Source organism: Chlamydotis macqueenii, chromosome 2 (genome assembly GCF_036417535.1).
Source record: "Chlamydotis macqueenii isolate bChlMac1 chromosome 2, bChlMac1.mat, whole genome shotgun sequence".
Classification (NCBI taxonomy): Eukaryota; Metazoa; Chordata; class Aves; order Otidiformes; family Otididae; genus Chlamydotis; species Chlamydotis macqueenii.
Window position 1 is genome coordinate 73,346,415 of NC_141557.1, and position 15,676 is coordinate 73,362,090.

Sequence of the window (15,676 nt, forward strand, 5' to 3'; positions counted from 1 at the left end):
TTCCCTTGACCTTTTGAGCTGCTTCAGCTATTAGAACTGCTACAGACATATTCCCTTTCCTTTTTTAAATTTTATTTCCTTGTCTTAATTTTCTGTTGGCTGAGGAAGTTAAACGTGATGCATCAGAGAAGCAGAGGGAAGGTGGGATGTGCTTTGCCGCTCTCACAGTTGGCAGTCATTAGACCCCTGTCCCATGAAACCTCACCCCAAGGAAGGGGGAGGAGGATTGAGATGTGTTTTGGACAAACTGGGTATGAGACGAACACCAGAACACTGGTTGCTGCTGGTTGCCATTTCTAAGTTTAGAAATAACTAAGGGCTTTAATGAAAAAGAGTTTTTTGCATTGAGGATGGAAAGATTTCACAGTCTCGCATGCTGAAGGCAGCCCTGAGGCAGCACGAGTTGTCCATATTTACAGACCGTGTTTCCTGAAAGCGTTTACTAATTTAACCTTTAGTGAACAAGCTATTTGTGGGAATGTGGAGGGAAACAGGGAACCTCTTTCATGGCGTGGAGGAAACTCCAAAATCGTGTGTGCAGACGTCTACGTTCCCCTTGAGCGCACATTTACCATGTTCTGCAGTCCCAGCTGAGAGTGGGAGAAGCTCCCTGGCCCCATCTCATCCCCAGCCCGTTGACGGATGTGACCGTTCACATGGAGGTGCACGCTGTGTGTGTGCAATCTCCCAAACCTCCACGTTCTTGTGATGGTGTCCATCAGGGTCTCTCTACTAGATTAATCTAATTTTTGTTAAAGGACACTAGATGTTTGTTGAGGCTGTTGAAGTAATAAACATGCAATTGCTTAGTGGAAAGAAAATATGCCAGAACCATGAAAGTCTGTTCCAGAGCCATGAAAATCTGGTTGCAGTTTTTCAACAACAAAAAAGGGATGAGGGAGGTAGGGAGGAACACCCTGTAGGAATCATTACAACCTTTTCTACAATGAGTTTAGGTGGTTTTGTGAGCGAAGTTACTAAAATTAAAAGCAGCCTTGGGCTCTAGGTGGTTGCTGCTGTGTTGGCACCTAAATTTCTCTCAATGCTATGTGCCCATCAGTTTTCCCTGCTCTGCCCTCTTCCCTTGCTTTGTGAGAAGAGGAGGGAAAGGCAGCCTTGAACTTCCAAGCAGCTCATCTCCTCTCACTCTAGATTGTGCCCTGCTTCTTCCTCAGAAGAGCTAGACAATGTTTGGAGAGCAGCAGCAACCCTGCTGATGATGAAATCTGTTACAGCCTCCTACATGTTTTAGTTTAGCATAACTTTGGTGTAATTAGCAGATGAAATCAGAATTTGAGAAGGAGGTTGAGAGAAGCAGAGGGGTATTCTCCATCAACAGCAAACCCACAGCGGATCTCGAGGTTCAGTGTGTTCAGCCCTTTCTCTGGACCCTGGGCTGCCACCTGGGATGTCACAGGAGCCTGATGGGAGATCACCAGCAGAGCTGTGCCCAGCTCACGCCGCTGCCCAGTACTGCCCTGCGCGTCTTTGCGAGTAGGACACATGGCAGCTGGTGGCTAGCGTGATACACGGACCACCAGCTCAGGGTTTTGGCAAGGAAGAGGTCTCCCAGCAGTGCTCTCTAACTATACAGCTCTGTCGGCCATTCCCTCAGGGCTGCAGCAGGAGGGCAGTTTCTCTTCTCCTCCTTCATTAACAACAAAGAGGCCTTTGTGTTAATCCCAGTGGAAATTCTGGGGCTCTTAAAAATGCATTACCACTTGGTTTGTTATCACTGTCTCATTAGCATGCTGTCCTCCGGCTGAAAGGGGCCTGGAAATGGCATGTCCTGTCTGATGGCTGTAAGATGTGGCAGTTGTGGCATGGGAAAGGAGAAGTGTAAGGGAGGCAGGGGGTAGTATGTGGGATTTACCTTTGGTTTGATTTTTTGGGTTTTGGTCTTGGTTTGCTTGGATTTTTTTTTTTTTATAAATTGCATACATAACAACAGTATGTTCTTGTTTTCTCTCCCTTTCTCTCTTATTTTTATCCTACTCTGACTTCTGTGATCTTGGATCCAGTGATTGGAAAGTATAGTCAACTTCCAGACTCAGGTATGGTTTACAGATGGATTTGCATCATGCTGGAAGCGTTCCCCCGGGAGTGGGTGGATCTGAAAGGCTGGGGCCAAAGCACCCAGAGCAGAGCTGCCACTGCAGGGGGGGACAGGGGGAAAGCCCACTTCTCCGCAGTGCCTTGGAACCCCACTTTTAGGCAGGCCTGTTTGTTTATACTCAGTCTGTCAGCATAGCATCCCCTCTACATCGTCTGACTTGGTTCTGCATGTCAAGAGAGGGTGCAGAGGTCCTCCAAGGTTTATTTTTAGATATAGGGCAATGCTTTCTCAGAAGCAACATTCCTAGTTCCATCTTTTCCAGAAAGATCCAAGATGCCCAAGTCCCCTCTGATAAGGGGACTTAGGCACCTTAGAAAATACTTCCCCAGGCACCTTATCCCAGCCTGAAGTGCTGTAATAGCAATGCAGTGACAGGCTGCAGGGGAACAAATCCTGCCCTTCTGTATTTGATTTAACGGACCTGTCCTTGCCCAGCCTTTCCAAGGTCTGTTCTGCTGAGCAGTCATGACTCCCTGCAAGGTCAGTGCTGCAGTCTCCCCCACTATGCAGAAGGTGCCAGGAGCCCCAGAGACCCTTGGTTTGCAAGGTGTTGTGCTCGTATCTGTCTGTGGGCAGTATTTGCCCTCTCCTACAGACATGGGGTGCATGCAGAAAGAGCTCCCAAATACCTTTTGCTCTCATGAGAGAGATGTTCAACAAAAGCAGATGTTGCTTTTCGTTGGATCCAGCCAGAAAGTGCACTTGCTTGCGACTGCACACTGATGAGCAGCCCTTTCTCTGGCCAGATCTTGGGACTTGGCTGGAGGAAAGTGGGGGACATTGGCTGCAAAGCTCCAGTCCTTTTCCCAGCACTCCCGTCAGGCACTATGTGTTCCCCTCCTATGGCACAATAGTCTCTGTGAACAACAGGCCTCCTCACTGGCCAGAATGGACCACATGAGCTTGTACAACCAGCGATCAGATGTCCCACCCCTGCCCACAGAAGGTGGCAAGGGAGAATCAAGTGAGGGATGGGCTGTATTGTTGTCATGATGAGGAGACAGTTTCCTTTAGCTTTGTTGAGATTTATAGACACTTTGCTGCCATCCAGCTGTGAAATGATTGAGCAAACAGCCTCGCTAGACATGGCATTGGCTTTTCTCACCCAGAGTTGTCAGGTGAAGGCTGTCAAGCTGGGGGTTATGACAGAATTTGCAGACTGATCACATGTAGAGACTTAGCATGGACATGGGAGCACTTTTATTTCTTTCACCTTTTGTCCTGTGACCCTCTCCAGTGCCGAAGCCACCACGTGAAGCAGATGTTTGGCAACTTGATGACTGCTGCCTGCTTCTGCTTGTCTGTCAAACATGGGAGGGAAGTGACTGGTGCCTAAAAGACTGCCCAAAGATGTGTTTTTTCTCCCGTTTTACCTTTTTGTGGTGGCTGGGCATAAATAATTCAGAGATCACTGCCATTTTTGGCATGACATTATGATTTTTTTCGCATATGTTTGTGTCTGGGGTGCTTGGGGAATGGATTTTATAAATACCAGTTTTAAATTAGTATTACAAGAATGACTCAAATTCTCATTTAGGGAGAATGAGTAATGTAATCCTATTTTCTTGTTTTCTTCCTTGGAAATTTGTCCTCATTCTTACTTTTTATGAACACTCTTGTCTTGGCAGGTATGAGTGACAGCGTCAAAGACAAATTCTCTACCGCATTTTCCATCGTGGGTATGTTTTCTTCACATGCCGTGGGAAGCCTCAGCGTGTTCTTCTGTGCTGAAATCACACCCACAGTAATCAGGTGAGACACTGGAGCCCCTCTCTTCAAAGTATGGGGGTCAAATTATCCTCATTTAATTCATAACTGTCTGTGTAACTTCACACATTGTATGGGAGGGGAAATGCCCCATAATCAGAGACCTTGAAGCGATTTTTGGACTGCTCTCTAATTTAGTGCCACTGTAGTCAGTCTGCCTAAGTCAGTGCCTGTCTGTAGATAGAGAGGCTTTGTTTCCACTGGCTCCACCTTGTGTCCCATCGTGGTGATTATCAGCAGGCCCAGGCATCGCATGAATTGCGTGCGTTTACAGTGCGGTACAGTTTTAACTACTTAGCTGAACCAGACTGTGCAGCTTCCCTTACTCTACTGGATTTGTACGGTGGCCATGTGAGTCTGCAGCTCAGTGTTAAAGGAGAAATTCTATGAGTGTGCAGAGAAGGGTGTAGCTGCAGGCAGTGCCTGCCACTATAGGGCAGCTTAATCAGGCCAGTTATAGGTGTGTTTCGGTGGAAAGGAGGCATTGCAACATGCGGTGTTAAATGCATTTGGTGCGTACAGGTGCTCTTGAGAGTCTGCAGTCCTGCTCCTCCTACAGCAGCACCAGTGTTAGTGGTCTGCCTTTATTGCAGATCATAAAATCACAGAATGGTTTGGGTTGGAAGGGACCTTTAAAGGTCATCTAGTCCAACCCCCCTGCAAGGAGCAGGGACATCTCCAACCAGATCAGGTTGCTCCCCATCCGACCTGGCCTTGAATGTTACCAGGGATGGGGCATCCACCACCTCTCTGGGCAACCTGTGCCAGTGTTTCACCACCTTCATCATAAAAACTTTATTCCTAACATCTAGTCTGTATATACCTCCTTCTAATTTGAAACCATTACCCCTCACCCTATCACAGCAGGTCCTGTTAAGAGTTTGTTCTCGTCTTTCCTATAAGCCCCCTTTAGGTACTGGAAGGCCGCTGTAAGCCTCTCCAGGCTGAACAGGCCAAACTTTCTCAGCTTGCCCTCACAGGAGAGGTGCTCCAGCCCTCCGATCATCTTTGTGGCCCTCCTCTGGACTCTCTCTAACAGGTCCATGTCCTTCTTATGTTGGGGGCTCCAGAGCTGGACACAGTACTCCAAGTGGGGTCTCACAAGAGTGGAGTAGAGGGGCAGAATCGCCTCTCTCAACCTGCTGGCCACGCTTCTCTTGATGCAGCCCAAGATTCAGTTGGCTTTCTGAGCCTCAAGGGCGCATTGCCGGCTCATATTGAGCTTCTCATCCACAATCACTCCCAAGTCCCTCTCCTCAGGGCTACTCTCAATCCATTGTCCATTCAGCCTGTATTTGTGCTTGAGATTGCCCTGACCCGTGTGCAGGACCTTGCACTTGGCCTTGTTGAACTTCATGAGGTTTGCATGGGCCCACCTCTCCAGCCTGTCAAGGTCCCTCTGGATGGCATCCCTTCCCTCCAGCAAGGTGTGGACTGCACCACACAGCTTGATGTCATCAGTGAACTTGCTGAGGGTGCACTCTGTCCCACTGTCCATGTCGCCGACAAAGATGTTAAACAGCGCCAGTCCCAATACCAACCCCTTAGGAATGCCTCTTGTCACCAGTCTCCACTTTGACATCGAGCCATTGACCACAACTCTTTGAGTATGACCATCTAGCCAATTCCTTATCTACCAAGTCCATCCATCAAATCCATGTCTCTCCAGTTTAGAGAGAAGGATGGCATGCAGATAAAATCATCTTTGTCTTTGCAGCCAGATCGATCTTAGCAGAGGCTCAAAGTTTTTCTGAAAAGGAGCATTTCATCCAGAGCAATAGTAGAAATCAGGCAGATGATCTTCACTGGAGAGCTTCCTGTAAAATGTCTTTGTATAGTCAGGTTTTCGTACTATTTTATGTATTTACTGTTACCTTTCACAGCACAAAGGTTGTGCTTGCATGTTCTGGATTCTTTCAGCAATGCCATAGTGATTCAGGAGTCTACCCTGACTCCATTGAATTTCCCAGGAATGTAGGTCATATGGGTGGAGGGAAAAGAAGAGGATACTCTTTTTTTTTTTTTTTCCTTCCTTCCTTTCTTTCTTTCTTTCTTTATATGCCTTTTCAGTAACTTCGCAAAAGTGTCAGTTGAGTAGACAGAGTGTCCTTGATCCGTGGCCTTTTTTTCCAAGCTATCTGACTTTGTGAATGTATTTTACAGATAATGTTATTTCCACAGGGGCAGGCAGTGTGAGTGGTGAGGAGATTATACAGCAGCCCAAAACACTAACAGCTATTTACTTATGTGCGTGCCAGTTTGGTGTTTTTATGCCTCTTTAATTTTCTCCTTGTCTCTGTCTGAAAGACGTGTAGATAAGGAATTGGCCATGTCAGCCAGAAGAGAATCTGCCAAGTAAGATCAAATGCACAGCGTGAACTTAGCAGGTTTTTTCCCCTTAAATTGCTTGCGTTGCTACAGGGAAGGGGACAAAATCCTGGCTGGGAGCCAAGCTTCTGCTTCCCCTGACTCTGCTGGGTGACACCAGGCAAGTGACAATAGGTGGATATGATGCCCCAGGGTCCCCTTTATTAGTAGGAATGATGATGCTGTGCAGCGCTTTGCAGTCCTACCACCGTAAAGCTCTTGATAAGATTCACTCGGGGCTTTAATTAGGAGGTGGCGCTTAGGTTGGTGCATAAACATCTCTCAGGCAGAGGTGTGGTGAAGCTGCCTTGTGTTTTGCTTTGTGGTGGAATCTGGCTGCTCCCTCATAACCTGTTCCCCAAAATACTGCCTTGGATGCACTTTAGTGTTTCAGGCCATCTTAATATGCTTTCAGTTGAATCTTGAGGAACCTTCAGGAAAAAAGGCAAAGAGAGCATTAGGGCTGTCTCTGGGGTTTCCCTGCTCAAATCCTTTACCTGTAACCCCCCATCCCTGAGGGGGAAAACCAGCACTGCCATTATCAGGGTAGGGGTGACATGATGGCCAACCCGTAGTACCCATCTGGCTCTTCTGCTGTGGTGTTGATATGAACAGTTACAGCAGTGTAGGATGAAAACAGCCATCTTCATTGCCAAGAGATGTCATCGACTCCAAAGACATAAAGGTCCCACACTGTCATGTGGCACAGAGGAGTTCTTCATACCCTTGCACTGCACTCAGGTCTCCTGGCACTAGGTAGGAGGGCTTCACCAGGAGCTCCCGTTCCTTGTACCGGCAGTTTCAGTACAGAGCTCCTTCCAAGCAGTCAATTTAAGCAATAAGTGGCACTGATAATCCATCTCCAGTAATCTCAATGGGATCACTGTTGCGGGTTGCACGGCTACTAAATAGGAACACACTGACGAAACTACAGTGTGTCCTCTCCCTATCCTCTGCATGCTCAGTTACTAACAAGTGGAAAAGCAATCTGGTTTTCTCTCTCTGTGTCCTGCTTTTGCACTCACCCAGCCAAAGAAATGAAGAGTGGGCAGTGATGGCCGAATTAGAAGCTTTACCCATTAATAGCTGTCTCAAGCCAAATTTCCAGTGGGGTATCGAGCTGTTTACTGGGACCTGAAGCAGGCCTGGCTTTTCAAAGATGGTGCCTTGCCCCATGAGGTCATGGGTTCCAGGTGTGTTACTGAAGCTCTGGCCCAGGACTGAGCGCACAACAGAATTGCTTACGTACAGGAAAGGCAGGGAAAACCATGGAGGCTTTTAGGGACTGACTTCAAGAAGTGGCTGAGATAACTGGACAAAACCCTAAAAAACCTGGTCTGAATTCAGTGTTGGTCGCGCTTAGTGCAGGAGGCTGGAGTAGGTGCTCTCCCAAAATCTCCTCCATCCTGACTACCTCTCTGGCTCTTTTGTACTCTGAGCCATGCCACGTATTGACCCGTTTGCTCGAGATGGACAAAAGGGCACCAGCAGATAGGGTTAACATTTCTCTATTCTCCTGAGCAGCGCTGAGAAGGACAAATCCCTCTTCTTAGGTTTAGCCTGGTTCAAGCAAAGAATGTCAGCGAGGAGGCTTTGCTGTTCTCTGAAAAAACACCGCAGTAGCGAGTGAGGAAATTCTGCCCCACGACCAAGGAGACCCTTTCTGAGAACAAAATTTTGGACCAAGGTCCCTTTGTGACTTGCCCACATCAGGACTGTAAGCCTCACGCAAACCATCTTGTCTGGCTGCCACTGGACGAGCAGGGATGGGGGAAGCAGCTCTGATCACCCGTGGGGCCATGCCGTGGGAAACCCCCCTGCGGCAGCCGCTGCTGGGCAGAGGTGCCAGGGGAGACGCTGGGGCTTGCCGTGGGTGCCAGCAGCCCTCGCGCTCCATCCCTCAGCTCCGATCTGCACCTCGGAGTGCGTTTGAAACACAGATGCCAGTCCCCCACCATGGGAAAGCCCATACTGAGGAGGAGCAGTGTCCCAAAACACCCTGGATGGTTTTGATTTCTGCCTGCTGCCCCACAGAGCCTGCAAAAACAGCATGAATTATGAGGGTGCTGCGTCTTTTACCCTCTACCCATTTTCCTGACGTGTATGCGAACAGCAAAAATTTCCTAACAGTATTTTCAGGGTTTTTTTTTTCCCATTTTCGTATTGGCAGAACAGTCAAACATTTAAAAAAAAATCTTCTACGATGCATACCAAAATGTATTTTCAAGCCACCTTCTGCCAGGTTTTGATGGCGCTGGATAAAGTAACACCTGCTCTAATTACTGACGTCTTATGGAAAAAATTTTCCCTCCGCTCCAAATCTGAAGCCACTTGACCTGTAACAATAGAGCAGTCTTTGTTGTTGCCTTTTCCTGTTCCCTTTCAGCTTGCTTGATGTCCTTCTACAGCTGCTTTTAAAACTCACCTCAGGTCCTTCTCAGCGGTTGAGATACGATTTAGCCGCAGCAAACACTGATGTAAATGAGCCGGGCTTTTGTTGCTCCATAGCCAGCTTGGAGAGGGATTTGCCGTGCATGGGGGGCCTGATTCTGCCCGTCACTCGTGTGATGAGTGTATTAATGAAGTTGCAGGGAGGCCTGTTGCACAATGGCCGCTTTCAGCTGGGTTTCTAAATTGCCATTGGAAAGCTGGTGGGTTTTTAATAAGCTCTTTCACAGTATTTGGGGAAATCACTGTTGTCTGTGAAAGATGCTCTGCTGATCTGGAGAATTGGAGGGTACATACGTGAATTTTTGATCCAGTCGGTCTCCCAACAGCATTTTTTTTTTTTTTAAACCTGTGCTTGCTGCCCGTTAGCTGTCAAGTAAGCAGCAGTGGATTTTGGAAAGGGTTGGGTAAAGTTTACCTTTAACATGGTGGTTGGCTGAGTGAATTTGGCATTTGTAGGTTGATAGTGCTGTGATTTCTGGTATGCTCGATAGTTGATGAAACTTTTTTTTTTCTCCCCGACTACTTGTTGTGAAGCAGTTCATATGCCTTCTGCAGTTGTCTTTCGTAAGGTCCAGTTACCGTTAATAATTACATCTCTGCCACTGGGCCGGGAACTGAAGCACCTGAGCCCGTTCTATCACCAGAGGGCTTGGGAATAGGTGGCATCTCCCAGAGGAGCCGCAGGAAGCATGCTTCCCTGGGCGAGCTCAGTCGGGGAGTGGGGAGCGGGGTGCCAGCGATTAAGCTCATGGGGGGACCTCCCTCTGCAGGCGGCAGGGCCTTTGGAAAATCAAGGACAGGCTGCTGCTCTTAGCAATATTGCTAAAATATTGCTAAGGGTCACTTGAGGGTGATGCTCCACTGGCCGGAGGCCTCGGTCGGGCTGCGGCAGGAGGAGGGAATGGTTTGCCCTGGAGACGTGCCTGTGGTGTTGCTTCAGTGCATGGTCACCCAGTGGGGACAGGCCCTGGGAGCGCGAGCTGTGCCTCCGAACGAGGTGGGCATGTGGCCAGAGGTGTGCCAGGCACGCCTGCTCCAGGACCTGGAGAGACACTGATGAGCAAGAGGAAGAATTGCAAGAGAGGTTGCTTGCGTGGCCGAGCATCAGGAGAGAGCCCTGAATTTGGCTTGCACAAGTGACTTCAATGCTTGTACCTGGGGAAAGATGAGGTTTTTATCACACTTCTTTTTTTTTTTTTTTTAAGCTTTCATGCATTTACACCTTTTTTTTGGAGTGTTTGCATGTATGATCTCAATATACAAGCACACTGCATTTAACACATAAGTATTTGTGCCATAAATAATATTTTATAAAGGTACCTATTTAAAATTTAATTATTTCGCCAATGTTAACCTTTTCATAACCCCTTTCTGTGATACAAGAACACACAAGAAGAGCAAGAGAGAGTGAAGTGAGGGACCTACCTCAACTTGTACAGTGAGTTAGAGGAGGTCTCGGAAACTAATTGCAAACTCTTGTTCTGACCACTAGCTATTTTATCTTTTTTTTTTTTCTGAAAAGGAGGCATGTTATTACAATGTCAGCGTGTTGAGAGGTTCCAGGCACAACACTGTTTTATGGAGATAATATTTCAGCGCTCAGTGTTTGGTATAACGGATCGCGGCAGTGGCCTGTAAAGTCTGATCTCTTGCCTCCACTGCTGATTGATGCCAGATACTTTACAGGCAGCAAAAACTGACTTCTGCACCTACTGCTTCTTGATGTGTCCTGTGTAAGCTGGAGAAGGCTCACATGCTAAGCAAAATCTGGTTTTCCCTCATGGAAAGAACCTAAAGGGGGCCTACAACAAAACTGGGGAGGGACTTTTGACAAGGGCAGGTAGTGATAGGACAAGGGGTAATGGCTTTAAGCTGGAAGAAAGTAGATATAAGAGGACCTGTCAGGGCTGTGGGCTCCCCAGCCCAGTGCCGATGGAGCTGCACTGGCAGGAGTGGGCTGCAGGGCCAGGCTCTCACTTCTGCTGTGTTTACAGGGGAGGTGGGCTGGGGCTGGTGCTGGCCAGCGCAGGCTTCGGCCGCCTGACTGCCCCCATCATGGAGCTCCACAACCAGAAAGGCTACTTCCTCCACCACGTCATCTTCGCCTGCTGTACGCTCATCTGCATCATCTGTATCCTACTGCTGCCGGAGAGCAAGAACCAGAACCTGCCCGAGAACATCCCAGATGGGGAACATTACACCCGGCAGCCCCTCCTGCCGCACAAGAAGGGGGAGCAGCCCTTGCTTCTGACAAACTCTGAACTCAAGGATTACTCTGGCCTCCATGACTCGGCAGCTGTGAGCGACGGGATCTCAGAGAACACCACTGCCAACGGGATGAAGTCGATGTAACCGGGTGGATTTTTTTTCCTTCTTTTTTTTTGGTTGGATTTTTTTTTTCTTTCACCTCTTTCTTTAGTATCTTATTTGATGCTGTTGTGCAGGAGGAGCAGCACTTTGGGCAAAGGTGTTTTGCACAGATTTTACAAAACAGTGATGGAGCAGACACAGACTTGGGGGGAATTCAACTCTGCTGCTAAAGCAACTTCTGGCATCTTCAACTGTTGTGCAGATTGCTCTTGAAAAAGTTATGGGGGAAAAGACTCATCTGAGAAAAGACCTGGCTGGAGGTAGCCCTTCAGAACTCTTTTTTTCCTGCCATTAAATATGTATATTTATTTTGATTTATTCTCAAGAAGCACTTTATTTCCTTTTCCTTTCATAGATCACAAAAATGAAGCCATCTTATTATAAGAGGTGCAGCCATTCCAAGAAAGAAACCATGGGGGGGGTTGTTTTCTGTTTTGTTTTTGTGTTTCTTTAAAGGAAAGAGGGATCCACTGCAAAGTTGAATTGACTGAAATTTAGACTTGTGCAACATTCTTCTGCCTGTCTAGAAAGTCCAAGCGCCCAGGTTGCCTGCTGTGTTTGTATACACCAAAAAAAAAAAAAAAAAAAAGAAGAAGAAAAAAAAGCAAAACCTGTTGTGACTCTGACTGCATTTTAGGCAGCTTATGTTTGTTTTTATAGCCCACTTGCACTTAAAAGTTTCTTTCTAAATTAGTACTTTTTTTTTTTTTTCCGCTAAATGCAGTGAAGAAAATCCTACCCAAACAAGCTGCTTTTTCTATTAGAATCAGCCTTCTCCATTTTAAGAGTCTATTCATCTATTTTAGAAGGTTTCCACTGGTCTTTAATAGTAATGTAGGTGATGTAAATGATTTGACCAATGATGCAAAAATTAGTTTTGCTGAGAATGGCTTTAATTACCAGGAAGCCGGTAGAGTCTCTGAGTGACTGCTCCAGAAGAAGAGCCTAGACCAGCAGGGACAAAAAGTAAGAAGTATGAGGTACGATCTGTACTTTTATTCCAAAAGGCAGTGCAGCTGGGATGCCCACTCCTGGGAAATGAGTGTCCTGGCATTGCCTTACCTGGTTTTTAGAACCAGGGTTTGAGTTTTCAATTTAAGTTGATGAAAAGCTTAAGTCACTGTCGGAAAGGAATTAATTGATAGCCTGTGAATAATGACTGACGGTCTGCTGTTGGCCATCTTGGGGCTTTTAGAGATGTCTTCTGGTTCTGACCCAAGAATATACAGTGAACTCACCCTGATTTCCGCCCTTCCCCAACTGGTCTTGTAGGATTTTCATTCAAGAAAAAAAAAAAAATTACTTCAATTGCATTGATCCTACTCTAGGCTAAGCAAAGTGAACATCTAGTTTGTCTCCTACTGTGCACGTGGCAATTTGACAGTGGCCACTTGACTTCTCTCTTCCAGCCCCCAAACCAACTGTTTCCTTTGGCCAGCGGCTTTTGGTTCTCACTGTGTGAATACCGTGAGGATCTCGTTCAATGCGAAAACTTTGTAAACAAACAGCTTTCTTGCATTGTAGTCAACCTCCCTGCTCTCCCTCCCTCTTCTCCTTTCTCACTCAGGCCATCCATTTGTGATTGCTTGGTAGTGCAGACGTTCAAACAAACAGAGCAGCAGGATGTCGATGTTGTGCTGAGTGTCCGTATGATTGCCACTTTGTTTGATGTACATCTTGCGTTCGTACGCACTTTCCTCCTCTGCCTTCCCTCCCCCTTCCTCCTTTGCTGTATATATTGTCGATTAACTACTGTACCTAACAATTTCCATCCTCCATTAGGCTGCCAATGTCCTCTTACAGGCCCCAATAAATCAGAGATACGTGCTCCCCGGCGGGCGATGCAGTAAACAGCCTGAGACGCTGGTGAGTGCAAGGGGACAGGTAGACCTGCAGAAGCGGCAGAGATTGTTGTGTTCAGAGTAACAATGTTGTCCTAAAGCTGCTAATTTTTGTACAGAGTATGTGGACATTCCGGTTCTTCTTGAGCCTGGTAAGAAACACTGGACCAGTTGATGGTAGTTTTGCCCAAAGTTACACTACTGGTTTTTTTTTTCACCTTTGCTAGACTTGCTGTAACAGTGAGAGCCCAATCTTCCTTACACTTGAGTTTTATTATTGAGCTTGAGCACGGCTGCTTCTGTTTTTGTTCTGTGCTGAGACTTCTGCAGTCTGTGTTCACCTGAGGAAAAACCCAGGCCTTCCCCATTCATGCAGTATTCACGTGCCAAATTTGTGCAATAACTTTTGCCTTCGATATGAAATGCTTCTAGTAAGCCACGTGCATTAAAAGGGGGGAAAAATAAAAAGTGGGTTTACAACAAAAAATCGAAGCAGCAAAACAAGTCCTAATGGAAATGGGCCTGAGAGCAGAGGAGCAGGGGCGAGCGCAGAGGCGGAGAGCAGCGTCCTGCCGTCCATCGTGCTGTGGAGCCAGCGGCTCCTTCCTTCGTGGTCTCTGCGCGTGCGTGCTCAAGCTATGGTATGGCTCTTATCGACCATCCAACACGCCTCATCGACTGGCTGCTTCCAGCACTGTCAGTGGTCCTGGTGTGCTCACTGCTGTTGTCCACAGCGCTTTACCGTTTCCGATTCTGGTGGTTGCTCTCTGATGACAGACGGGCCCAGGGAAGAGAATAGTTGTTATATCAACGTTTATATAATAAACAAACTAGGTGACAGGAATGTGCGGCTTTTTTTTTTTTTTTTTTTTTTAGTTCTTATGAAATCTACTTGATTTGTTGCTTTTGGGTTTGGTTTTTTTTTGCCTGAAACCAGGTAGTCGGTACTCATTTTCTGCTACATGTGGAACCCCAGCTTCTCAAGTTGGTGCGGTCCTCTGTCATGACAATAAAACACAAACTGATTTCCTGCCTTGGCAGTTCTGGTTTTGCTCCTTTTCCTGAAAAGGTGAACAATTCTGTGAGGGGGTTTTTTTGTTTGTTTTTTTGTTGTTGTTGTTGTTGTTCTGTTTTGTTTTTCTGGGTTTTTTTAACACACACACACAGAGAGCTGGGAAGCTTTTGCTAAGCGTATCTCATGTGGAGAAGTCGGGTACCAGGTGATGCAGTAGGGCAGAAATGAAATGCAGAGATGCTTACCAACCTCTGCCTGGTCCTACGGCAGGATGAGGCTCTCAGTCTGCCGCACCATCGGCTCCTTGGCCGCGTCTCCTCCGCAGCCATCACCAGGAAAGGCTTTCCTTAGGTGGCTCTTTCTGGCCACCGCAGCAAGGGAAGCGGTCAAAGCTGTCCTGTCCATTTTGGCCTTTTTCTGTGAACCTTCAGTAACCTCTAAGCCCATCCGTGGATTTTTCTTTGGGTTTACCATTTAAGGGCTTTCTTCCATCTTTGTAAGTTTAAACAAAAATGTGAAAGACATTATGCTTGATCTTGGGGTTTTTTTCCCCTTTTAAGGTTTCAGTACTGCTTTTGTTGCCAGACACACTGCAAACAGGTTTGCAAGTGTTTTGTGGCCACTCAGAAAGGAGGTTGTGATTTACTTTTTGGTTTTTGTTGAGCAGGCTTTTTTTTTTTTTTTTAAAGGAAGTATTTTACTTAACTGTTGCCACTTCCTAGAGCCAAACACTAAAGGTCACCAAATTGGAAGCAGAAGTGCCATTAACTGAACTCACTGAATGTCAAGTCAAGTTGCGCCTGTAGCTGGCACATAAGACAACACTATTAAGTGGGGGGGTGACCTCTCCCACTGTAACTTTTTTTTTTTTTTTAATTTAAGAAAAATAAAATTACAAACCTCATTTTAAATGTATTGTGTAAAATGTTTCGGGAAAGGAGTACAGTGTGTTATGTCTAGTGGGTGAGACCTCCCTCCCCATTACAGTTTCTGATGAAGTTTTAAAGAATCGTGTACTGTATGTTTTGATCATGAATAGTCTGGTGGTGCTTCCTCATAGCACAAGCTTAAATCAAGTACTGAAAACAGTCTTACAAGCTAAATGTCTGCATGATGTTACATCTGTTGTACCTACTGAAAAGAACTTTGTATGTAAATGTACAGAATAAAATGACGTCGTCCCATCAGTTTGCTTTCCGTGGTCTGGCTCCCTCGCTGTGTCTTCCGAAACAGCCCGGCAGCAGCTAATGTCAGTGACACCTCAGCAAACAGCCCTGCCCTCCTCTACAAACAGAATCAGCCGAGTATAAATCAGGCTAATTAAATCAGCACATTGATTTGCAACTAATTATCCTTTATGCTCAGTCACAGAAGAATAGATGACTGCGTTTGCTGGGTTGTATCAGTTAAAAAAGAAAATACCCTCCAACAGTTGCTTTTTGCTATTCTGATCCTGAACTGCAGCCAAGGACCAGCAGCTGTTCCTACCAGGTGAGGAAGGGCCTTCTGCACCCACCTCAAACCTGCAATGTCTAAGCCACCAGGTGTTCAAAATCCCTTCAGACAAGAGACTCATCAGGGGGTGCACTTTCTACATCAGCAACCCCTCGGTTCCGGTTTTTAATTGCCAATCATGGCACCACAGCAAGGTAAGTCCATCCATTTTCTGTAGGCTGTTAGGGACAGTTGTCTAGCAGCAGCACTAGTAGTTTTTGTTTGTATCAGAAGCTTATGTCTGAGTCAGGGATC

At 46.7% G+C, this 15,676-nt stretch overlaps 1 protein-coding gene across 2 annotated transcripts in view; it reads left to right on the forward strand.

Annotated features, from left to right (window-relative positions):
• The window catches only part of SLC22A23 (solute carrier family 22 member 23), a 116,725-nt gene extending 101,611 nt beyond the window's left edge, over positions 1-15,114 (forward strand). For both annotated transcript variants that reach the window (XM_086740273.1, XM_086740274.1), the window contains 3 exons: positions 2,022-2,054; positions 3,745-3,868; positions 10,696-15,114. In XM_086740273.1, the coding sequence (XP_086596399.1) occupies positions 2,022-2,054; positions 3,745-3,868; positions 10,696-11,053 (515 nt within the window). In that variant the 3' untranslated portion in view covers positions 11,054-15,114. The remainder of the gene's footprint in view (positions 1-2,021; positions 2,055-3,744; positions 3,869-10,695) is intronic.
• The last annotated feature ends 562 nt before the right edge of the window (positions 15,115-15,676 follow it).